This window comes from Salmo trutta, chromosome 21 (assembly GCF_901001165.1).
Source record: "Salmo trutta chromosome 21, fSalTru1.1, whole genome shotgun sequence".
Lineage (NCBI taxonomy): Eukaryota > Metazoa > Chordata > Actinopteri > Salmoniformes > Salmonidae > Salmo > Salmo trutta.
This window is the reverse complement of record NC_042977.1, coordinates 11,148,803-11,173,671: the sequence shown is the minus strand read 5'-3', so window position 1 is coordinate 11,173,671 and position 24,869 is coordinate 11,148,803. Positions and strand designations below refer to the sequence as shown.

Sequence of the window (24,869 nt, the reverse complement as noted above, 5' to 3'; positions counted from 1 at the left end):
ATTTGTGCTTTATTGAGCTTGCCTGGCACAATGGAACAAATGGAGTAGTCCCAAAAGTAGAAACCCTGCCTATCTGGCACACTCAAATGCAAAATATTATTTGAACCCAGGTCTGCAATTACTATACATTATTACACCACATTATTACAACATATTATTACAACACATTATTGCAACACATTATTACCAGAAATTATAGCATCTGTAATGGAAAGGCAATTAATATAAGTGATGAATGATCATGTTTTTTCTCTATGTTTCAGAGTGGCTCCTGGCTCCCCAGAGAGGCCTCCCTCCACCTCCTCCTGGCCACCCCCCATTCCTCCATCCCCAGGGACATGTCTCTGGACTTGGCCCTCAGCCCCCACAGGCTGCTCCTCAAGATGACCCACCCACTTAAGACCCTCACCGTCCAGGGTAGAGAACTAGATTCAGCGTATTTAAATGGATTATTGCTGTTTCATCCTCTTCCAGGGTCAACCGTAGGGAACTAGTTCATACCTGGGTTCAAGTAGTATTTGAAATATTTCAGGTACTTCAGCTTTGCTTGTTTGGCACAAACAAACTCGTAGAATGGTCCCAAAAGTGCAAATTATGCCCATCTGGCAGGCTTAAGCAAACGATTAAAGTATGCAAAACATTTTCATTTCAATTTGAACCCAGTTCTGAACTAGATACAATGATCTTAAACTGACTTGACTTGCGATTGCAACACTTGACACCGATGGTGTTGTTTTATCAGGGCAACTTGACCAAGTGAGGAACATATGTACCGGTCAACTGGAGCTTCTGATAGACAACGTTCATCAGTATTACATCATGGTAAGGAGGAGGTTTGGAGATTTTGTTGTCTTGTGGAGTGTCCTGAATCAACCTTTAACAGTTTTTCAAGTTTCAAGTTTTAATGTCACGGGCGCAAGTACAGTGAAATGCCTTGCAAGCTCTAAACCCAGCAATGCAGGTATCAATGTAAACAATGCGGTTATCACTATCAATGTTTATTTCACATATGGTGCATTTGGTTTCCACAGGGACTGATTGACTCCCAGACCCTCCTCTCAGAGCAAAGGCTGCGTTATCATCTGGAGGCCAAAGTGGGTGCGGAAAGCCGTCCCATGATCCTCTCTGCTAACCTCACTCGCGGACTGGGCAGAAAGACCAGCCTGTCTGCCACTCTGAAGAATGTGTTCAGAGAAGCTGCCTCCTTCTCAGGTTATAGACTATTGAATACTTGATCCAATACTGTCTATTGAGTGTTTTATAAGCCTGTTACTGTAAGGTAATAGTAAAGCCATCATTATTGGTTGGTTATCCACAGTGGTTTTGGAGAGGAGGCTGGATGATGGGCGGAGACAGTACTCAGTGGAGGCGGAGCTCCTACTGCCTGGAGTGGTGGGCAGCAGGATTCTAGGGCTGATGGAGCAGAAGGGCCCACTGTGGAGCTCTGCACTGAGGCTCAAATATGGCCTGCGAGGTGAGTGGTACTTTGCCATGCAGCCTCTCTAAGGCACACTGTGGAGCTCCGCTCTGAAGCCACTATCTGTCACTTTGGGGTTTGCTGAACTTTGACCTTCCACAGAGGACTCCCGACACTTGCGTCAGGAGTGCCACACGTCCCAGAGCCTGAGGAGTGAGAGGGAGCCCAACCAGACGTACCGCATGAGGGCTGAACACGAGTTCTACTGCTCTTCCACAGCCCACATTAACCACAAGGTAACCATCGGTAACCGCAAGGACATGTTTAATGTAATGCCGTGTTTTCGGTTTGTTCGAATTGTTACCTCATAGGCCTACAGTACCTGGTTGGGCAGGACTGAAATGTTTAGGCGCTTTCATTCACTATCTGTTGTTATTGGTGTTGCAAACATTATGCTCTGACCGAGCCATTGGAGCCATGCACCATCTACTCACTAGTTACTCAAGTTGTCAAAGGATAGGAATAGAATAGACTAGAATAGAATCATTTCTTCTCACCACTCATCCTATCCCTCTCTGTTCTTCCAGGTCCAGCTGAGACACGAGGAGAGTCCCAGCCACACCAAGTCCAGTGTGGATGTGAGCTATGGGAAACACTGGGACGAGATCAACAACAAGCACCGCCTCCTCCTCAACCAGTCCTTCAGGAACCAGTCCAGACACAACCTTACCAGCTATGTCCTGGAGGTACACACCACAGGTTTATCTCTATTGATCTACTATCTAGTACGTCTATTTCTATGACCGTGGTATATGATCTTGTGACATGGCAAATCATCCGGCTTACCATAATGAATACAGCAAGTAACATACTGCATTGTTGCGCCCTGGAGATAGAAATAGAGATAATAGAAGCTGTGCTGTCTCTATCTATCGTATCTATCATCTCTTTTTCTCTACCTCCAATATTAATCATCAGGGGACAATTTAACGCAATTAATGACAATTGAGAGTTTCTGTCAGCTAGCGTAGTCGAGTGATAAATGCCTCGGGTTTTTGGTGTGTTGTCTGTACTTTGAGATTATGAGCGGCTTATCCTTGGGCATGGGCAGGTCTCATGTGCATTCAGCAATAACAAAACAAAAATGTAATTCACCACTATACAATACGCCACCCAACCTTTCCTCCAGTTCAGTCTGCAGGTCCCTGACAGGCGGCTGAACTACAAGACCCAGCTCATGCACTCTCACCTGAGGCAGAGGGGGGCCGAGAGCAGCACCCACCTCAAAGTGAACTACAACGACCAGATGCCTCTGGTGGCTGGACTACACTGGAAAGACACCTCCAAAGCCATGTTCAGAAATTGGGAAGGTAATGAAAGATTGAAGGGCTTTATTTACTGTGCTATGCAATGTCATGTGTGTGTGTGTCTCTATGCGTGGCCGTCCGTGCGTGTAACTGTGAGTGTGCTGTCTCCAGGTATGTTCAACATGGACACTCCCTGGCTCTACATGTACACCACGCACAAGCTGAGTCAGCCCCAGCGCCACACCTACCAGTTGACCTCTGAACTCACTGCCCGCAAGTGGCTGACCGTCCGTAACCTCGCCCTGGAGGGCTATTATAGAGACAGAAGCAAGGACAGAGAGGCCCGCCTACACCTCTACGCACCCGCTGTCACATACCTCAAAGTATGAAGCTTCCTGCTAGTCTTTGACATATTCAATAATGGCATTTATTTCAAAGCAAGGGATACCTTACTGGACTGGCTACATCTCTAGACACAGTCATCAAATTTGGACCATACCTGTATTCACCAGTTTTTGTGGAAAAAGGTGCCATGTAGAACCCATACCCTAAGAGCGATTTTGTGCTGGTTCTGTTGTGTTCCAGGCAGTTGGCTGGGGTATGGTGGCTAAACAGGGTCTGAAGGCCTCCTGCACCATCAGCTCTGTGTGGAGCCCTGCCCTGAGGGGAGACCTCTCCCTGGAGAACACCAAGCAGGGCAGGACCCTGCAGCTGGCCTCCAGCTACGGCAAACACAACCTCAGCCTCACCGCAGGACTCACTACCCTGGACAAGGTAGGCGGGAAGGATGAAGTGTGAGGATTAGGATGTCCTAAAATGTACACCTCACGTACAGTAAGTGAGTAAGCTAGCTAGCATCATGCACAAATTGGCAGTCATCAACCGTTCATATTTTTGGCAATGATTTGTTGATTTATGGTTGACGATTAAGGAGGGCAGAGGAGGTTGGTGGGCGGAGCTATAGGAGGACAGGCTCATTGTAATGGCTGGAATGGAATGAATGGAACGGTATCAAACACAGCAACCATATGGAAACCACATTTGACTCCGCTCCCTCTATTCCATTCCAGGCATTTACAATGAGCCCGTCCTCCTATAGCTCCTCCCACCAGCCTCCACTGAAGGAGGGGTGAGGCTTGAGGCTCAGGGTGTCCTAAAAGGAACACCACACCACAGGGATTAAGTTAGTTAGCGCCATGCAATAATTGACAGTCATCAACCAGTCATATTGTTTGACAATCTTTTTTTCAGCTACAGTTTTCTTTGAATATCTAACATAGCCTGTCACCATGGCGTATGACTCATTGCAGAATTTAAGGAAGAGGATGGTGATGATGAAGATGACCTTATCGGAGCCCAAAAGCCCGACTATGGAGTTGGAGTTAGAGGGAGGAGTAGAGGAGCTCAGGAAGGACAAACAGATTTATCAGAAGAGAGCGTTGCTACTCCTTCGGTGTGTATCCACTTACTGGTGCTCTTTATGAGTGTGATTGAATATAACTTGATGATGATGATGATGATGATGATAACAATGGTGATGAAGAATGATGGTTAATTGCATTGTAATCCTGACAAAAATAAAGTTAGAATTCCCCCTCCCATCCCGCTAACAGACAACCGTTCCAGAAGTTTCTCCAGAGCTTCCTTCTCCAGGAGACTTTCACTGTCGACCTCCACAAGGGCCTTTACATCCTGGAATCCAAAGCCCATCTCTATAGCAACAGAGACATCATTCATACTGTCACCCTGGGATACCAGCAACCCAGCCCTTTTGTGAGTCCAGGACCACTCATGTTTCTGGGCCCATATTCACAAAGGTCTCAGAGTAGGAGTGCTGATCTAGGATCAGGTCCTACTAATGTCAATATAATCATATGGTCGTTCTTGAATTTGTAGTTATTTAAATGTATTTAGGTACACCTTCCCATTCTAAATCAACCAATATGGAAGCTTAATGACTTTAAATAATTTTTACCTTTATGATAACATTGTGCCACCAGTAGGAGTAGTAACACCAATGATGGTAACACCTATGAGAAATGTTAGGTTATTGAGGATTTTCTTAAGTGGAGGCCACAGATGGTCAAATGTAAGGTCATTAACCCTTTAAAAATGATTTACTAAAGTGATATGATTAATCATTTTGCTCACATTGTTATTTCCCTTCATTTAAATTGAGCAACACGAAAGTGACACTTTGGATTTAGACATCAAATGATCAATGGAATCCTCAAATTGAAGACATACTTAAAGGGTGTGATTAGCTAATAATTTTATTTAACATATACCCCTCCCCCATAACAGTTTTCCACTGGAGGGAATGCTCAAGGTGTCGTAAGAATTGGACCAAAACGCAGCGGGAATGTGAATGCTCATTATCTTCTTTTATTAAATAAAATGAACACTGAACAAAAAGAATGACGAAAACAGTCTTGTCAGGTGCAACAAACCCTAAACAGGAAACAACTACCCACAAATCCCATAGAAAAAACACCCCTCTTAAATAGGACCTTCAATTAGAAGCAACGAGGAGCAGCTGCTTCCAATTGAAGGTCAACCCAATAAACACCACATAGAACTAGACATACTAGAACTAACATAGAAATAGACTAACATAGAACATAGCCCAACAAACCCCAAAACACTCTAAACAAACACTCTAAACAAACACCCTCTGCCACGCCCTGACCAAACTACAATAACAAACAAGCTCTTTTACTGGTCAGGACGTGACACAAGGTACTTGTATACCATTGTAATAAGTGATTTTGAAGGCGGTAACACCGATGACATAAAACTGAGGGACAGACATACTAGTAAAAAATAAGTATTTTAATAGCCTTCTTTATTTTTATCGATTTATACAATATATTAAATCATTTTGTTCACTTTCTAGCTTTCAAAATAATAAACAAAATTATTGGCACTCATGATAAAGATGAGCAGAAAAGACTGTATAAAATAAATAATACAAATACTGAGATATATTGTATGCAAAAAAAAAAGAAAATTGAATCAAGGACTTTTTAACTGACCACCCACAGAGGGTCCCTATGAATGGGGCCCTCTCTGATGAACTGACCCTGAACACAGGGGCGCCCCAGGGGTGTGTCCTTTCACCGTTGTTGTTCTCTATCTACACTAACGAGATGAAGAGCCAAGGAAACAATGTGAGCCTTTTTAAGTACGCGGATGACATGGCTCTGGTAGGACTCTTTTTAAAAGATGCTACGTCAGATGGGGACAGCTATTTTAAACAGACCAACAACCTTCAAGAATGGTGCCGGTCAAGTTTCCTCCACATCAATGTGGAAAAGACAAAGGAGCTGATCATCAATGGCAACAACTGTCCCCAACCACTCTCTCTGAAAGACTAACCAGTGGAGGTGGTTGAGTGTTTTAAATACCTAGGGACACAAATTGATAACAAGCTGAGTTTTACAGAGATTGCAGAGTGTATTTTTTTAAAAGCAAGGCAACGTCTGTTCTTAATCAGGAAATTAAAGGGGTTAGGGGTCAGCCAGGATGTTCTGGATAGGGTGTACAGCAGCTTGGTGGTGAGCATCCTCACATTCAATTTGACAGTCTGGTATGGTAATCTGAGTGTGAGGAGCAGAAGCAAACTCACAAGAATAGTAAGCACAGCCAGCAAAGTAATTGGTCGACCACAGGCACATTTGAGCATTCTGTTCCACGAGGCAACCAAAAAGAAGGCACTGGCTGTCGTTGGCGACCCCTCCCACCCTCTACACCCTCAGTTTGAGAGGCTTCCCTCTGGCCGAGCGCTTCAGAATGCCCATGGCCAAGAAGAACGTGTTCAAACATTCATTCGTTCCTTGTGCTGTTGGACTACTAAATGCAAGGTCAATTGTATCGGTATATGTACTTATCCATCTAGTGCAGTTGAGATCGCGGTTGCTTGTGAGGGAATGTATTAATGTCCTCTATGTTGTTAGTGTATGCAACATAATGGACTGACTGGTTTAAATGTATATTATGTGAGAATGTATGTGTATGTGATTCTTTTAATGGAAGGTGATGCCAAAGCAGTATGTCCTTCCTGGATGGACAATGAAGTTTTATTCTATTCTATTATACTAATATAATTGCTCAGACAAAGAGATTTTGTTTACCAAGTAATATATTTTTTAAGATAGGGGTCATAATTATTGGCACCCCTGTTTCAGTATCTTTCAATACCTCAACTTGCGAGGATAACAGCACTGAGCCGTTTCTAAAATGTTTTATGAGATTAGAGAACACATTGGGAGGGTTCTTGTACAATTCCTCCATACAGAATTTTCCCAGATCCTTGATATCCTTCGTTTGTGATTTCAGTCTGCCCTCTTTAATTCAAACCACATGTTTTCAATGGGGGTCATGTCCGGAGACTTGCTAAAATGTTGATTATGTGGTCAGTTAACTTGCGGCTTAGTTTCAGCCTCCTTTCAGCCTCCTGACAGACGCAACTAAAATGTCCTGGTACTGGGTAAAGTTCATAATGCCGTTGACCTTAACAAGGGCCCAGGACTAGTGGACGCAAAATATTGAAACAGGTGTGCCAATAATCTTGACCCCTATCTTTTTGAGAATTTTGTTGTATTACTTGTTAAATAAAATATATTTCTCTGAGCAATTGTATTAGAATAAAATAATATACTTTTCCCTTTTTGGGGGGGAATACAATGTAGCTGTACGGATCGACGCTGGTAGAGACGAGAAGCAGGTACAGGGAGTGAACGTTTAATTATCAATGGACACGGAACAGGACAGGATAGCGTCTGGCCATAAACACATAACGACATTAATGCAGACACAGGGAACAAACGGGGGAGCAGACAGTTATAGACAGGTCAATCGACAAAGGGAAGTAGTCCATGTGAGTCCAATGAGCGCAGTTGCGTGTAATGATGGTGACAGGTGTGCGTAATGAAGGGCAGCCTGGTGCACTCGAGCGCCAGAGAGGGAGAGCGGAAGCAGGCGCGACAGGAGCTCAGTATTTGTATTATTTATTTTGTACAGTCTTTCTTTCTCATCTTTATTTAAGGTGCAAATAATTGACTGACTGCCTGTAGATAAATATCTCTAAATCCCCAAAATATCACTATAACTCTACACATCACTACTGGGTCAAGCCAATTTGCTTACCTTAACTACTTTAACAATGCATAAACATAAAGTGTTGCAGTATAACCAACTTGGATTATTGTCATTGGTAAACAGTTCAATATAAACAAAAACATGTATGATGTGTAACTATTTGCTATTTTAAAGTTTTTTTTTTTCATGGTTGCAAAGGCAAGGGACGCAAAATGCCGCCGCAATTCAAGAACGACCCTTATTCATTATGATCTAAAAATCTAAACGGATCCTGGATCAGCAGCCCTAGTCTGAGACGCTCTTTGAATACAAGCCCTGAATTGCCATAGGAAAGGTTAATACAACAGTCATTAGTCAATCTTTCTCAGTGATGTTATCTTCTATTGGTATCTTCTATTTGTATCTTCTGCAGGTGTGTTCCTCCTTGACCCACCCGTTCAGCTATGACGTCATCCCTCCGGACTCTGAAGTGTGTGTCACAATGTTTAGCAATCAGGTAGGGTGATTGATACCCATCACACTTCAAGACATCAACACAGATCCTCTGATACAGTCTGTTTTGATAAAAACAATGACTAAATTGTTAAATGACTAAATTGAATTTCAGTCTAACAAAACAGACTTGTAGCAGAGCACATGTGGAGAATGAGTTGGTAGCACTGTACTTGAGTCCAATTTTATGTCTGCTATACCCATAGAAATCCTGTGGGTGAAAAAGTTCTCTATAAAATCCTATGGCCGCCATATTTCTCTACAGACACAGAGAGAGGTGCGAGGGAGGGTTCGGATCGGGAAGAAGGACAGACTGACCTTCCTTGGACAAATTCAGTTGAACCCCTCAGATTTACCTCAGCATAGGGTCAAAGTTCGAGCCAACCTCACCCATCTACTCCAGGTAAGGCAGATTCTATAAGAGGGACTTTAAATAATATAAACAGTATAATATATAATTATCATATAATATACAGTACCAGTCAAAGTTTGGACACACCTACTCATTCAAGGGGTTTTCTTTATTTTTGCTATTTTATATATTGTAGAATAATAGTGAAGACATCAACACTATGAAATAACACATATGGAATCATGTAGTAACCAAAAAAGTGTTAAACAAATCAAAATATATTTTAGATTTTAGATTCTTCAAAGTAGCCACCCTTTGCCTTTATGACAACTTGGTTACTGCATGATTCCATATGTGTTATTTCAAAGTGTTGATGTCTTCACAATTATTCTACAATGTAGATAATAGTAAAAAATTAAGAAAAATCCTTGAATGAGTAGGTGTGTCCAAACTTTTGACTGGTATTGTATTCCATTGAGCAGTGTTAATACGGGCTCTATTTTAACAAACCTAAAGCAGTGGTAAATCTAAGTGCAGGCGATTGTGCTATAGGTTATAGGTTGTGCTATAGGTTTTTCAATATCACAATTATCGCCGCACTTGTTGGCGCGAAAAGGCTAGGTTTTGATGAATAAAGAAGTTGTTGGTGTGTCCAGGCTTGGCCCCTCGCTGGCCAATCAGAACGCGCTCCATTGCGAAATATGTGGTTGCTTCAATGGTCTTTTATGTATTGCCGTGGAATCAACTCCAATTCCAATTTTAGTCCGGTATAGTTTGTTAATAAATAGCTGACAGAAACGAAATAACAAAATATAGACCTATCTTTGCTGAATAGGTTAACTTGAACCCATTTGCAGTCCACATTGTTCTAAGTAATTCCATGGCTTCAATACCATTCACACTGATATAGGGTTTAGGTCTACTGTGTGGCTCAGTTGGTAGAGCATGGTGTTTGCAACGTCAGGGTTGTGGGTTTGATTCCCACGGGGGACCATTACGGAGAAAAAATGTATGAAATGTATGCATTCACTACTGTAAGTTGCTCTGGATAAGAGTGTCTGCTAAATGACTAAAATGTAAAATGTACTGTAAATTGCATTATGGCTGAGCATGGACATGCCAAACATGGTCAATAAGCAAGATTAAACAAATTATTGATAAGCCCTAAAAAGAGAATGAATAATTCTAATGAAATGCTAAACAACAACAACTTGGCTATGTCACACCCTTTTTAAAAAATATATGGGGGGGGGGGGTAGATCAGCTTTAATATTCCAGATAGATTTCCAATCACCAATATATTTTTTGTAAAGAAAAAAATAAACAAATATATATATACAGTACCAGTCAAAGGTTTGGACACACCTACTCATTCAAGGGGTTTTCTTTATTTTTACTATTTTCTACATCGTATAATAATAGTGAAGACATCAAAACTATGAAATAACACATATGGAATCATGAAGTGACCAATAAAATGTTAAACAAATCAAACTAGATTTTACATTTTAGATTCTTCGAAGTAGCCACCCTTTTCCTTGATGACAGCTTTGCACACGCTTGGCATTCTCTCAAACAGCTTCACCTGGAATGCCTTGCCAACAGTCTTGAAGGAGTTCCCACATATGCCGAGCACTTGTTGGCTGCTTGTTCTTCACCATGTGGTCCAACTCATCCCAAACCATCTCAATTGGGTTGAGGTCGGGTGATTGTGGAGGCCAGGTCATCTGATGCAGCACTCCATCACTCTCCTTCTTGGTCAAATAGCCCTTACACAGCCTGGAGTTGTGTTGGGTCATTGTCCTGTTTAAAAACAAATGATAGTCCCACTAAGCGCAAACCAGATGGGATGGCGTATCGCTGTGGTAGCCATGCTGGTTAAGTGTGCCTTAAATTCAAATTAAATCACAGACAGTGTCACCAGCAAAGCACATCCACACCATCACACCTCCTCCTCCATGCTTCACAGTGGGAACCACACATGCAGAGATCATCCGTTCACCTACTCTGCGTCTCACAAAGACACGGCGGTTGGAACCAAAAATCCAAAATTTGGACTCCTCAGACCAAAGGGCAGATTTCCACCGTTCTAATGTCCATTGCTCGTGTTTCCTGGCCAATGCAAGAATCTTCTTCTTATTGGTGTCCTTAAGTAGGGGTTTCTTTGCAGCAATTCGACCACCTCAAATATTTCTGCCCCACCAGTTTTCACATGACGAAATTGCAAACTAACATCTTTTGACACTTGTGCCGCCTTAACACCAGCCAAAAATAGAGCCCTATACAGTGTATTCTGAAAGTATTCAGACCCCTTGACTTTTTCCACATTTTGTTACGTTACAGCCTTATTCTACAATCTACACACAATACTCTATAATTACATTTTTGCAAATGTATATAAAAAAAGAAGCAAATATCACATTATTCAGACCCTTTACTCAGTACTTTGTTGAAGCACCTTTGGCAGCGATTACAGCGAGTCTTCTTGGGTATGATGCTGCAAGCTTGGCCCACCTGTATTTGGGGAGTTTCTCCCGTTCTTCTCTGCAGATCCTCTCAAGCTCTGTCAGGTTGGATGGGGAACGTCGTTGCACAGCTATTTTTCAGGTCTCTGGCTGGGCCACAAAAGGGTATTCAGAGACTTGTCCCGAAGCCACTCATGCATTGTCTAGGCTGTGTGCTTTGGGTCATTGTTCTGTTGGAAGGTGAACCTTTGCCCCAGTCTGAGGTCCTCACCCCTCTGGAGCAAGTTTTCACCAATGATCTCTCTGTACTTTACTCCGTTCATCTTTCCCTCGATCCAGACTTGTCTCCCAGTCCCTGCTGCTAAAAAACTTCCCAACAGCATGATGCTGCTGCCACCACCATGCTTCACCGTAGGGATAGTGCCAGGTTTCCTCCAGACATGACATTTGGCATTCAGGCTAATGAGTTCAATCTTGGTTTCATCCGACCAGAGAATTTTTTTTCTCATGGTCTGAGAGTCCTTTAGTGCCTTTTGGGCTGTCATGTGCCTTTTACTGAGGAGTGGCTACTGTCTGGCCACTCTACCATAAAAGGGGACACTTGGGACGTTAAATGCTGCAGAATGTTTTTGGTACCCTTCCCCCGATCTGTGCATCGACACAATCCTGTCTCGGAGCTCTACGGACAATTGCATTAACCTCATGGCTTGGTTTTTGCTCAACTGTGGGACCTTAAATAGACAGGTGTGTGCCTTTCCAAATCATGTCCAATCAATTGAATTTACCACAGGTGGACTCCAATCAAGTTGTAGAAACATCTCAAGGATGATCAATGGAAACAGGATGCACCTCACCTCAATGTTAAGTCTCATAGCAAAGGGTCTGAATACTTATATAAATAAGGTATTTCTGTTTTTTATTTTTAATACATTTGCAAAAGTGTCTAAAAATCTGTTTTCGCTTTGTCATTATGGGTTATTGTGTGTAGATGGATAAGGATGTTTATTTATTGAATTCATTTTAGAATTAGGCTGTAACGTAAAACATTTGGAAAAAGGGAAGGGGTCTGAATACTTACCGAATGCACTGTTTGTGTTGACATTACCAGAAAGGAAGTGTGGAGTTTCATCCCAATAGCGTGAAAAGACTTCTTCATCTTGTCACTTGTGCAGTGATATGATAAAAACAATAGGGGAATATGATGGATGTCCACTGGGTATTTGATTTCACCTTTCCAAGGAAGGGAGACAAGGAGAGGAAAAAACTATTGTGATGGACCCATGACTTTCTTAGCTATTTCAGTTGAAGCTCCCTTCGTCGGCCATACTGGAAGGAGATGTGTCCTGGAATCCTAAAAATAACAGTGTGTTTGATTACCTAGTGAGAGGCAAAGTAGGAATCAACCGGCAGGAGTGTCAGGTAAGAGTAACTATTCATTCACCACTTAGATAAATAAATATTGCTTATTTATGATTACAGCACTTATCAATCATTAACAATGTGTCTTTTTCTCCATCAGTTTTCTGTTAATCTGAATGGCTCATCAGACAGAATTGGTCTATATTCCTCACTCACACATCCCTTCCAATCCAAGATCCTTAAAACATTGGAGGTGGGTTGCTTAATGTGCTTTTTCAAAGGTTGACAATTGAATCCCTTAATTGACGAGGTATATAAATAAAAAAAAACATGTTGCTTTTTTGTTTTTTGGTCAGCGTATCTCGTGGTTTCTAATGGGTTTAGTATTCGTAACTTTACGTTTTGTATTCTCCAGGCCCGGCTCACTGCAGACACGTCTATGGTGGACGGCGGAGTGAGCAGCTCTCTGTGTGTGAGGGCTGATGGGAAGGACAGAGCCCTGCTGGAGGCCCAGCTCTCCCACTCCCTACAGAGAGACACCAGAGCCCTGAGTATACGTCTGGCCCTGCTCCAGACTCTACTACCTACTTCAGCCACTGAGCTGCAACTCAACATGTCTGCCAACATATCCTCAGATAAGTGAGTGCATTCTCACTAAATCAAATCAAATGTTATTGGCCACATACACATGGTTAGCAGATGTTACTGCAGGTGTAGCGAAATGCATGTGCTTCTAGCTCCGACAGTGCAGTAATATCTAACAATATATACCCAATACACACAAATCTAAGTATAGGAATGGAATTAAGAATATATAAATACTAGTCTATCAAGTAGCTACATACAGTGTGTACTTAGGACAGGTCTGTCTGTCTTAACCACAGTTTTGCTGTATCCCTCCCCATGCTTTCTCACTCTGTATCCTAATTGTAATCGTTCATAGTACCTCCATACCTTCTCATCTCTCCCTGTCTATCTCCTTCCAGACTCTCCGTGCATGGTTCCTATGACCAGGGAGGGGAGGTCCTGCAGGCCCAGGTGGCTGGCTCATTGGAGCACTCCCCTGGTTCCCCGTGGCTCCGGATGGCTGTCACGGGCGGCCTGAGGCACTCCTTACCCAGCCTCACTGCTCTGCCTCCTGCCCTGAGTCTGGAAGGAGCCCTGGGGCAGTCAGACTGGCTCACTGAAGGTATGGATCTATTTGACATAAGAAGTGATTGAGACTCATTCATCTGGTCTTGTCTCAAGAAGTGCAATGGCGAACCCAGGTTTGTGTATTTCCCATGTTAATGCTGTATAAATGGTGAAACGCGCACACACACACACACACACACACACACACACACACACACACACACACACACACACACACACACACACACACACACACACAAATGTATTATTCATTACTACGAAGTGTACATGTGTGTTGCAGGGCAGCTGAGAGTGACAGTGAGTAAGGCTGTGTACAGTGTGGAGCTGAGTCATCAACAGGACCAAGGAGACACCTGGGAGGAAGAGGATGGCATGCTGGGGAAAGAGCCTGACGCGGCCAGTGATTGGTTGTGCGCTCGGGCAGGGGAGGAGTCTCTGTGTGTGAATGTGAGCCGCCGATTGGGCAGTCAGGCGAGGGGCGGAGTCAACGCCCAGCTCTCTCACTCCTCCCGCTGGCTCCGTACGGCAGGTGACCCCCTCTGTCTGTCACATGTTATAGTTACGTTGAGTCTCTACTCCCCCATTCCCTCTTCCCTCTCCTCAGATGTCCTCCTTCTATGCTCCTTTCACCTCCACACTTTCTGTCTCCTTAGATGTCCTCAATTAATATGATAATATGAAACCGTAATCTGTTGTAAAAAAAATTATGTGTCACGTGCCCTGTTCATCATAAGTCTTACATACCCTTTTAAGTATTGGTAAATGACAGAAATCCGCACACATACATTGTGTACCATTGTCTGTCACCAATGTTTTAGGTGTACCAGGTAACAGCAGTGCCCAGGTGAGCTGGACCCAGGAGGAGGGCAGGCTCTCAGTGCTGGCAGAACTACAGACCGGGGCTCATGGCCTGAAGGCTGAGTTTGAGAGGGCCAGGACTGGCGGGGCCTCCCCACGATGGGAGCTCCAAACCAGGGTACAGCACCAAAGCAAGGCCCTGGTCCAAAGAGGCCTGCCCAGCTCCATCCAGGCTACAGGGCACTATCAGGTGCAGCTTCATCCTCTTCTTCCTCATCCTTTCTCTTCTTTCTCGCTACTCTATTGTTGTTAAGAATGCTGCAGTGAACTTGATTTTGGACATATTCCTGGAGATAACTTATCAAGATATCGAAGAAGATGTATCAAAGATGCTTCAAGCTAAGGCTTTTATAATTATAAGAATAGAAATTCATTTGATTTTTCAGGTTTCAAGCCATGAAAGACATTCATAATTCAGTCTTTACTTCTATGTATTACAGTATTTTCAGTTTAATATTTAATGAGCAAAATTATTTTCATGTCCTCTGACTGTAGGAGGAGACAGAGCATTTGAGTGCAGGGTTGGCCATAGCAGTTGAAGAACACAAGAAGGTGGACATCCTAGTGGAAGCTGGCAAGGGGAACAATGCTGCCAACCTGACTGTGTCTCTATTGCACCACCTGAGGCAACTCAAAGGAATCATACCTACACCATTGCAGGTGACTAACACATTTTTACATTGGAAAATCACTCAAAAACACATTTACAACATTGCAACAAATTCAAATATCACAAGACTTGTATTCCATTTCTAGCATAATTGTATTCCATTTCTATAATCCCTCAGTACCATACCAACAGTGTTTCTACAGTAGTCAAGTAGCCACTTTTGTAAGCCATGCAAATTTGACTTGAAAAAGGCAAATGCATTTGCTCAATTGCTACTAGTTCTGTAGTGAAGAGCCTCTGATATCAGAGTTGTTTTCACTCCAAAGAAGAATAGGAACCGTGCTCTCCAACTCATGTGCCATACTGCCTGTGTTAAATTCCTCCATCTTCTCCCACTGCTCCCCCTTTAATAAACAAACTGTGTCGACGGGGGCCTCTGTTTCCACAGATGAGCTGCACGGGGTACGCCACCAACGGTGCCGCTAATGACCGCCTCTCGGCCCAGTGCTCCGGAAGCGTCGCCGGTCGACCTGTGGAGGTACGCGCCTTTCGCTCCGAGAGACCACACAGCAGCAGGCTCTGCTACGGCCTAGCGTTAGCCTACCCTAGCATCACCGCACAGGCCAAAGGCTGCTACAGCCCCACGGGCCAGGCCGAGCTCAGGGCTAACCTCACCCACTCCTCCCAGCTACTGCAGCTCTCCCTGGGGCTACCCTCCCACTCTAGCCTCAGGCTTCTGCTCCGGCCTGGGCCTAAGCGATGGGGCCTGGGGTTGGGGTCGGTGGTTGGCCCCTGGAGGGTGGACCTTAATGGGGGGCTGAGGCAGGAGGCGGCAGGGCTCTATGCATGGCACGGCCTGGTTGAGTATGGGACTCCTCATGTCACACACAAGGCCGAGGTTAGAGGTTGTGTTAGGGCAGAGCGGTGGTGTTACCTCTGGGTGGAAGTGAGCGGGGTGTGTGACTCGGTCAGATCCAGCCTGGTGGTGTCGACACAGTGCGGGGGAGAGGTGCGGGTGGCCTGGGTGCGGATCACTGAAGGGGAAGGGGCACTAGCACCAAGCAGGACATCTATGAACATAATAGGAAGCGCTGTGAAAGATGGCCTCAGGGGTACTGTGGATCTTGAAAACAACCAGGATTCTCTCCACTGCCTGTTATCCTTGCTACTGAGAGAAAGCCGGGCTGAGCTGGGCTGGACCTTCCACCACCAATGGGCCACTCTCTCCGCCTCCTCCATCCCAGAAAGTGTTGACCTGCACGGGTCAGCCCAGCTCCGACGCGCCTCCCTCTCCGGGAATGCCCGGGTTTCCTTGGACGCACACTCGGCCAACCTGGACGTCACGGCGACTTGGGAGCCCCTCGGCCAATCCCCAAACGCCGCCCTCAGGGCCGTCCTCCAACATGACCTTGCCACCCTAAAGCATGCTGGGATACCAGAGGACGCCACCCTGAGCGTGTTTGCGGGGCCCACTCAGGCACAGGTGGAGCTGGAGAGTGATACGTGTTCCATGCTGACCCACGGGACTAATCTACATAGAGGGGAACACAGAAGGACATGGACCCTGGTTGTCCGTCAGCGCTGTAACCTACTTAAGGTAGAGACATAGAAATATAATTACTAGAACGGGCATACCCATTCTAATCAATGCCATTCTATTTCTATGAGTAGAGCGGTGGAAACATGGCGGGAACAGGAAATCAATCAATGAAATTGATTTTACAAGTGACCTCAAACATGTTTCCCAGCGACAGAAAGCAGGAAGTGAGGCATCTTCACCAGAAAGATGAGCCTCCGCTTTCCTTTACAGCATGGCATATCGCTGACACATGGGGTAATGCTGTCTCACATTTAGAACCCAGGACCAATCAAATAAAATCACATTTTATTTGTCACATGCGCCCAAATACAGCAGGTGTAGACCTTATTGTGAAAGACAGCCTGTATGCTATTGCAAATTTGCCTGTCTTATTTAGCCATGAAATGCTTTGAAAGGCTGGTCATGGCTCACATCAACACCGTTATCCCAGAAACCCTAGACCCACTCCAATGCTGTTCATTGACTACAGCTCAGCGTGTGCCCCCCCCACCCCTCTGTTACGCTACTGCTACTCTCTGTTTATCATATATGCATAGTCACTTTAACTATACCTTCATGTACATACTACCTTAATTGGCCCGACCAACCAGTGCTCCTGCACATTGGCTAACCGGGCTATCTGCATTGTGTCCCGCAACCCACCACCCGCCAACCCCTCTTTTACGCTACTGCTACTCTCTGTTCATCATATATGCATAGTCACTTTAACCATATCAACATGTACATACTACCTCAATCAGCCCGACTAAACGTTGCCTGTATATAGCCTCGCTACTGTTATTTTTGACTGTCTTTTTACTGTTGTTTTTATTTCTTTACTTACCTATTGTTCACCTAATACCTTTTTTGCACTATCGGTTAGAGCCTGTAAGTAAGCATTTCACTGTAAGGTCTACACCGGTTGTATTCGGAGCACGTGACAAATAAACTTTGATTTGATATTTTGGCTGTCGTTGCTGACTTTTGGTTTCTCCTCCACAGACACTCCTCCCTCCGTACTTCTCGGTGAACGGCTCCTTGGTCCGCTCCGGCTGCACCACGCGTCTGGACACACACCTCCACACCGGGGGAGAGGAGAGGGGGGCCGCCAGCCTGGCCTTATCCTCCTGCCTCCCACAGCTCAGCCTCAGGAGCTCCATCCGTCACTCCCTGGCGGGGCTCCATGCCCTAGGCCTCCCCCCTCGCAGTGCCCTGGTCCTGGGTATCTCGACTGGTGAACGCCCTGGGGTAGGGGTGGAGCTGGAGCTGGGGCAGTGCCGGATCAGGGCTGATTCTGGGGAGAATAAGGCTAACTGGGTCGTCAATGTGACCCACTACTGCCCAGAACTACAGGTAAAGAACACACTGGCCAGGAGAGCACAAACAAATCTGATTCCGCTTACCGATCAGTGGAATCTGATGTGTTAGTGCTGGGCTAAGTTCCATTGTGAGTGCCTGCGTGTTTCTGCCTTGGCCAGCTTTTGGGGAAATGGGAAACCTAGTCAGCTGCACAACGGAATGCATTCATCCAAAATGTGTCTTCCGCATTTAACCCAACCCCTCTGAATCAGAGCGGTGCGGGGGGTTGCCTTAATCGACATCATCAGCACACGCCAGGAGCAGTTGATATTGGGGGTTAACTACATTGCTCAAGGACAGAACAGCAGATTTCTTCCACTTTGCCGGCTCTGGTATTTGAACCAGAAACCATTAGTTTACTGGCTCGACATTCTTAACCACTAGGCTACCTACCGCAGAGTTGGGTTCAATATCCATTTGAATTCCAGTCAATTCAGAAAGTAAACCAAATTCCAATTCCACATTTTCCCAATTGAAATGCATTGAAGAGAATTGGAATTGGCATTTCAGTGCACTTCCGGAATTGACTGGAATTTCAATGGAATTGACCCCAACCCTGCTGCACCAACAAAGTCTTTCTCTCTGTCTACCGCAAATATTACGGTTATAACCACGCCCTACAATAACATTGACTAAGCTATTAACCACCGCTATGGTGCAGCCTGATATCTGAGTTATGACCACTTCGATTGTGCTAGCTGGAACCCCAGCTAAGAGATGGTTTTGATAATAATAGGGGGGTGCCTATAAATGATCAACACACCCCTCCTCCTTTGAAGAACTTCAGAAGGAGTCTTCATCAAAGGCAAACCTCGGGGGCTCATTTTTAACTGGGTGTCGCTGTGATAGAACACCAAGGTGTGCGTCCCAAATGGCACCCTAACGCGGTCAAAAGCTGCGCACGATATAGGGAATGCTGGTTAACAATAGTGTCCTGAATAGGTTGTCATTTGGGACGTAGCCCATAGGATGGTTTGCGAGACCATATGTGTTCTGTCTGGTTCAGTGCCCCGTGGTGTTTGTACTAGCAGCGGGAGCTCCTTGTCTCTAATTGTGAGCAGTGTGTGTGCGTGCGTGCGTGCGTGTGCGTGTGTGTGTGTTCGTGTGTGTGTGTGATTGACAGAGCTTTGTGGATGCAGCTGGACAGAGGGCTTCGCTTTGTTTACCGTCGAGGGATGGGGTGAGGGGGAGAGAAGAGAAGAGAGGGAGAGAAAGGGGGAGTGAGAGTGAAAGGAGAGAGGGGAGTGAGAGTGAAGATAGAGGGGGAGTGAGAGTGAAGGGAGAGAGGGAGTGAAAGTGAAGGGAGAGAGGGGGTGAAAGTGAAGGGAGAGGGGAAGTGAAAGTGAAGGGAGAGGGGGAGTGAGAGTGAAGATAGAGGAGGAGTGAAAGTGAAGGGAGAGAGGGAGTGAGAGTGAAGGGAGAGGGGAAGTGAAAGTGAAGGGAGAGGGGGAATGAGAGTGAAGGGAGAGGGGGCGTGAGAGTGAAGGGAGAGAGGGAGTGAGAGTGAAGGGAGAGGGGGAATGAGAGTGAAGATAGAGAGGGAGTGAGAGTGAAGGGAGAGGGGTTGCCTTGAGTTGACAGTATGGATAGAAGAAAGGTTTTGTGTTGTAAAATGTTTGTTTGTTAGAATAATTGAAAACTGCAGGTTTTTTGGGGAAGTGTGCATTCATGATAGTGCTTTATAGTGTTGGCATGTGTGGTTAGAGATAGGGTTTGTGTGTATGTACTTTGAGGAACTGCACATGTGTGTTTTACAGCGTGTGTGTATGTGCGTGCACGTGAACATGCCTGTGTGTCTACATGCACATGAGCCACGCATGCCCATATATGTACATTTCTCCACAGAGCACAGGACTCCCTGCATCCCTGGCCTTCCAGGGCCTCCTCTCATTGGTCCCTTGCCAGCTGGCCGTTCACTGTACTCTAAAGCTGGACAACCGTGATCTTACTCTGGAGCTGGGCCAGTCCTGCAGTCCGGCAGCACACCTCTCTGGCTCCCTGACACACTCCTTCCCTGGGCTCCGGACCAGGGGCCTCCCCCTGAAGACCAGCATAGAGGCTTGGGCCCCTGAGGGCCCCGGACAGTTTGGGGCCCTGTTGATTAAAGCTGACTCGTGTCATATCAGAGCTAATGGAGACATGGGGTCTAATGGACGGACACAGTGGGCTACGGAGTCAGATTGTCCGTTGCTACAGGTAGGCTATCCTCTTTTTTCTCAAATATTGAAATGCAACACATTATACAGAGAGGATCCTCATTGCATGCCTATGACTTCAACAGTGAAACCGAGAGACTGCTAAACAGCTTCTATCTCAAGGCCATCAGACTGCTAAATGGCAGTCCCTAACTCGGAAGGGCTGAGGATGCTATCTACATAGGGACTATCGCTGGCCACTTTAATAAATGGATCTCTAGTCCCTTTAAACAATGCCACTTTAAGAATGTTAACATGTCTTACATTACTCAAATCATATATATACACTGTACCTTATACCATCTATTGCACCTTGCCTATGCCGCTTATCCAGATATGTGTATGCACATATTCTTATTCCATCCCTTTAGATTTGTGTGTATTAGGTAGTTGTTGGGGAATTGTTAGATTACTTGTTAGATATTACTGCACTGTTGGAACTAGAAGCACAAGCATTTCGCTACACCCGCACTAGCATCTGCCAACCATATGTATGTGACTAATAAAATTTGATTTGATTTGATGTGGAGAGTTTGTAGTCTTCATATCCAACTTACTGTATGTAGCCTAATCTAGTTAGCCTGGTCCCATATCTGTTTGTGCTGCATAGCCAACACCTACAAACAGATCTGGGACAGCAAGTAAGTCACTCTCTTACTGAATAGCCATGCCCGAAGAAAGCCATGCAGTTAAATCCCTAAATCACACTCCCATCCAACTTTTATTTCCCCAGGGTCTTGACCTCCCCTCCCAGGTCCACCTGAACGGCTCTGTAGGAACAGATGACCACAATGTCTGGGTGGCCATTTTGGATGCCAGTGTGGATGGGCAACAGAGGGGTTCCTTGAGGCTGACCGCAGGGGCCAGGTCTGGGCTGAGGCTAGAGGGACACCTCAGTCACAACGTCACGGCCCTTGAGGGGATACCGGGCCAGAGTAGGATAGTGGTGACCGGTAGTGGTAGGGCAGACTCACAGGGCTACGATACAGAGGTGGAGCTACAGCTGGGGGGATGTGCTGTGAGAGGCTCAGCGACGGTGATGACAAGGGACAACCTGAAGGGGGCAGTGGTGTACCACAACAACTGCACTGCACTTCAGGTACTGGCACATTTTGATTAAAGTATTCTATTCTATTCCACTACCAACAGCTTTGGCACTGGGTACAGATTTCCCCTAAGCACAGATTTAGGATCAGCTTCCCGTCCCTATGTCGTAACCTGAACTATTTGGGTGAAAAGTGCGAACCTGAACTTAGATCAGCTCTTAGGTGCAACTTCCTACACTGCTATGTTAATAACTACTAACTCTTCATACATTTTCAACCAAGGTTTGATTTGTTGGTCTATAATGTTGTATACCGAATATTTTATAGGAATGGGGTAGTCCAGTTAAGATGGAAGTTTCTTGGTCCTTGGTCATCACCCAGACACTCCTAGACACCCATGTCTCCATGGCGATGGATGAAAAGAAACTACAGGCTTTGTTGGCACTGAAAACAACAAAGGTAGGCTACTGTTTTTTCCGTACATTTCACAATTACAAACATTTCAGTGTTCCGAATGGCCTCTTCCGAACAATGCATGTTCATTGACTGATAAACATAGAGATGAATGAACACGTTTCAAGTACTGTGTCTACTTCTGTTTGTGTCTGCCAGGGTTGGCAGGAAGCATCAGCCCATCTCAACCACTCTGTGCCCCTGCTAGAAAGGGTGGGTCTCCCCGCCAATTCTGCCATGGCGACGCGCTCAGAGAGCCATGGCAACGGCTCTTACCACTGGCTCCTCCACTGCATCGTGGGTAGCCAACAGGTAACCTGATTAACAGCAGCTGTTTAGAGAGGAAACCACATAATTAAATATAACACTTATTTAGGGCCCTGTGTTTTGCGCAATCATGTGACATATCAATATTTTATCCTGCATTTTAAGCCTTATCCAAAAATGAGAATTTCACAAAAAAAATGTAGCAATTGTCTGAGGATGGTACTGGACCAAAAGAAAAGGGAACAGTTAGATGAAAAAGCTTGAAATAAAGGTTCAAATCCAGGCATGGCACATAATTGCGCAAAACTCAGGGCCCTAAGTATGATATTGTATCTCCACGGAGAAAACTACCCTGTTGTATACTAGGGGGTGGGCTGGGTGCATCCCCAATAGTCTAAAGTCGCTTCCTAGACTCCTCTCCTTCATCTGCACTGGTCTGTAAACACATTGCATCTTTTTTTTTATACCAGCGTACATCAGGGAAAGAATGCAAAAGGAGCAATTTTCCACTATTGAGATGTACCCTAAGATGTGTCCTTCTTTGTAGTCATTATGAATGTAATAGTGAATGCAATATAATGATTATCCACCAGATTCATTTTAGCCAATTTCACGTGTCTTTGGTATGTGTACATGTCCGTCTTTATGGTAAACACTTTTACTTTTAGTTCATTGAGGAGATGACCGTAGAGAGGAGCCAAAGGATGGTGAGGGTGAAGAGCATTGCCAATCACACTATGGAACTTCTGAAGAACTGGGGACTGCCCGAGAACAACCGTATCCAGGTTAGAGACGTCAGACTGCTGATCCAAGCCAAACCAACCTGAGCCGAGCTGTACTGGGTTGACCATAGTTGCTGGAACCGGGCTGGAAAGGACAATGTGAGAAAAAAAAACGAGATCCAAGCCAGCACAGTACGGTTCAGGTTGGCATGATAGTGTGAAAAGCGGGTTAGAGGTTTAGATTCCTTGGCTTATACATCGATCTGTTTTATCTACTGAATCTTATTAGATAAGTATTCAGTATGATGCCTTTGCTGTGCTTCCAGCTAGAGCTTGATTCTGGGCAGGTGAGGAACCTGACCATTCAGTCCCAATTTGGAGCTCAGCTAGCAGGACTGGGGCTTCAGCTGAAGGACAGTCCATTGGCTACTGAACTGAGAGGCAACATGTGGCACAGTTGGCTTTGGCTTCAAGAGAGAGGCTTTCCACAGACGATGGAGGTAAAGAGTTACGCCCAGTCTGAATATCTCTGGCGATATCTTCGGTGAATTGAGTGTATTTGGCTGTGTGGGTGTTCCTGCAGTACATTTCAATTATCTTCATCTTTACTGATTAGGGGTGAGTTTCCCAAAAACAAACAATGAACTTCATGCTTAATGATTTTCGGGAAACTTGGCCCTGAAAACAGTGCAGATGAAGGAAAGAAGACAAGGATCCTTGGTCTAATGATCTATCCTTGGTGTAATCAAACCCTCTTTCACTTGCTCCACTGTCTTTCCCCCCCTTCCCTCTGTCCTTTTCCTCTCCTCCCTCTCCCAGGCCCTATGCTCCACACACAGGGTGCTGTCTCAGCTGAGGTCCATGGCTCACCTCTCTGTGGATGGGCACAGGTTGCTGGGCCTTGGCCTGAACGTCAGTGTAGCCGATGGACATCTAGCCATGCTGCTCTCTCTGACCCCTCTCTCATCACCGCGTACAGACTTGCCATATAGTCTGGACACAGCCCTGACCGCCCAATTCACAGGTTAGCACGCTAACCCAGCTGACGTCACGGAATGACAGAAAGTGGACCTATTTGTAACATTCGCTATCGGTCAAACATGTCCTATGTAACGTTCTGTCATAACCAATCCGTGACATGTCTGGAATCTCCTTGAAGTTCAGAATGTACACAGTTATGCCTTTTCTCCACTAGCCTACTTCTCCTTAGTGCCCTAATTCATTCCCCTCCATAGGGCCCATGAGGAGTGTGTCCGTGGACCTGCACTGTAAGGGGAGACGGGTGCGTTTTGTTGGGGATGTGAGGGGCTGGAGAACCTATGGAGGGTCCAGGGAGGCCAGAGCCACAATACAACACAGCTTACAGGGTCAGACCAGCCCTATTCTACAGGTAGGCTGTCTGATACACACACACCACACACACACACACACACACACACAATGCTTCGCTAACAGACGTACTGGTAAGGTAGACTGACACGCGTGTGTCTGTGTGTCTGTGTGCAGGTGGAGGCCTGGGGAAGACTGACTGACTCTCAGCTCAGGTGCTCTGTAGCTGTGAACCCTGAGCTCAGCTCCTCTGTGGCTCTCATCATTCAGGGACATCATCTACCAGACAGGTATGATGACACACACACGGACACACAAACACAAAGTAACATGCGCTTGGTTGATGGTTGTGCTCGTGTCTAGTAAGGAGCTGATGGTGAAGGTGATCCAGAATATTCCACAGTTGCTGCTCTATCTGCCCACTCAACTCAACACCAGATCTCAGGTGTGTGGTATAGTGTGTGTGTGTGTGTGTGTGTGTGTGTGTGTGTGTGTGTGTGTGTGTGTGTGTGTGTGTGTGTGTGTGTGTGTGTGTGTGTGTGTGTGTGTGTGTGAGCTTTCATTCTCACACCCGCTGCTGCCATTTTCACCGCCGTCATGCTAGCTAGAGAGAGATTGCGTTTAGACAGTTTTGTAGTGCAACTCCAGCTAAAATCGAAAACCTTTCCGTAAGGCATAAGCTCAGAAATAAGGGTTTGATCGAAGAGGAAACTGTAAAAGAGTTGGTTGTTTCGGAGTGTGTCTCGACTCCCCGCTGCACATTGCAGATGGTTGACATTTGTTTGCCAGGATGAGACCTCTTTA

The 24,869-nt window shown here is 45.4% G+C and overlaps 1 protein-coding gene across 3 annotated transcripts in view; it reads left to right on the top strand.

Annotated features, from left to right (window-relative positions):
* LOC115156670 (uncharacterized) overlaps positions 1-24,869 on the top strand; it is a 62,676-nt gene that overhangs the window by 16,967 nt on the left and 20,840 nt on the right. The window contains exons 22-53 of one of the 3 annotated variants that reach the window (XM_029704207.1): positions 264-417; positions 743-822; positions 1,032-1,212; positions 1,319-1,474; positions 1,580-1,713; positions 2,005-2,163; positions 2,607-2,787; positions 2,896-3,107; positions 3,310-3,498; positions 4,035-4,177; positions 4,338-4,497; positions 8,237-8,320; positions 8,582-8,719; positions 12,436-12,552; positions 12,653-12,745; positions 12,908-13,131; positions 13,479-13,681; positions 13,928-14,176; positions 14,466-14,695; positions 15,001-15,165; positions 15,564-15,653; positions 17,697-18,047; positions 19,899-20,249; positions 20,982-21,347; positions 21,622-21,753; positions 21,907-22,059; positions 22,683-22,799; positions 23,063-23,236; positions 23,556-23,760; positions 23,972-24,126; positions 24,243-24,355; positions 24,429-24,510. In XM_029704207.1, the coding sequence (XP_029560067.1) occupies positions 264-417; positions 743-822; positions 1,032-1,212; positions 1,319-1,474; positions 1,580-1,713; positions 2,005-2,163; positions 2,607-2,787; positions 2,896-3,107; positions 3,310-3,498; positions 4,035-4,177; positions 4,338-4,497; positions 8,237-8,320; positions 8,582-8,719; positions 12,436-12,552; positions 12,653-12,745; positions 12,908-13,131; positions 13,479-13,681; positions 13,928-14,176; positions 14,466-14,695; positions 15,001-15,165; positions 15,564-15,653; positions 17,697-18,047; positions 19,899-20,249; positions 20,982-21,347; positions 21,622-21,753; positions 21,907-22,059; positions 22,683-22,799; positions 23,063-23,236; positions 23,556-23,760; positions 23,972-24,126; positions 24,243-24,355; positions 24,429-24,510 (5,541 nt within the window). Of the gene's footprint in view, positions 1-263; positions 418-742; positions 823-1,031; positions 1,213-1,318; positions 1,475-1,579; positions 1,714-2,004; positions 2,164-2,606; positions 2,788-2,895; positions 3,108-3,309; positions 3,499-4,034; positions 4,178-4,337; positions 4,498-8,236; positions 8,321-8,581; positions 8,720-12,426; positions 12,553-12,652; positions 12,746-12,907; positions 13,132-13,478; positions 13,682-13,927; positions 14,177-14,465; positions 14,696-15,000; positions 15,166-15,563; positions 15,654-17,696; positions 18,048-19,898; positions 20,250-20,981; positions 21,348-21,621; positions 21,754-21,906; positions 22,060-22,682; positions 22,800-23,062; positions 23,237-23,555; positions 23,761-23,971; positions 24,127-24,242; positions 24,356-24,428; positions 24,511-24,869 lie in introns of all 3 variants that reach the window. The other 2 variants (XM_029704206.1, XM_029704209.1) reach the window with 2 other exon arrangements.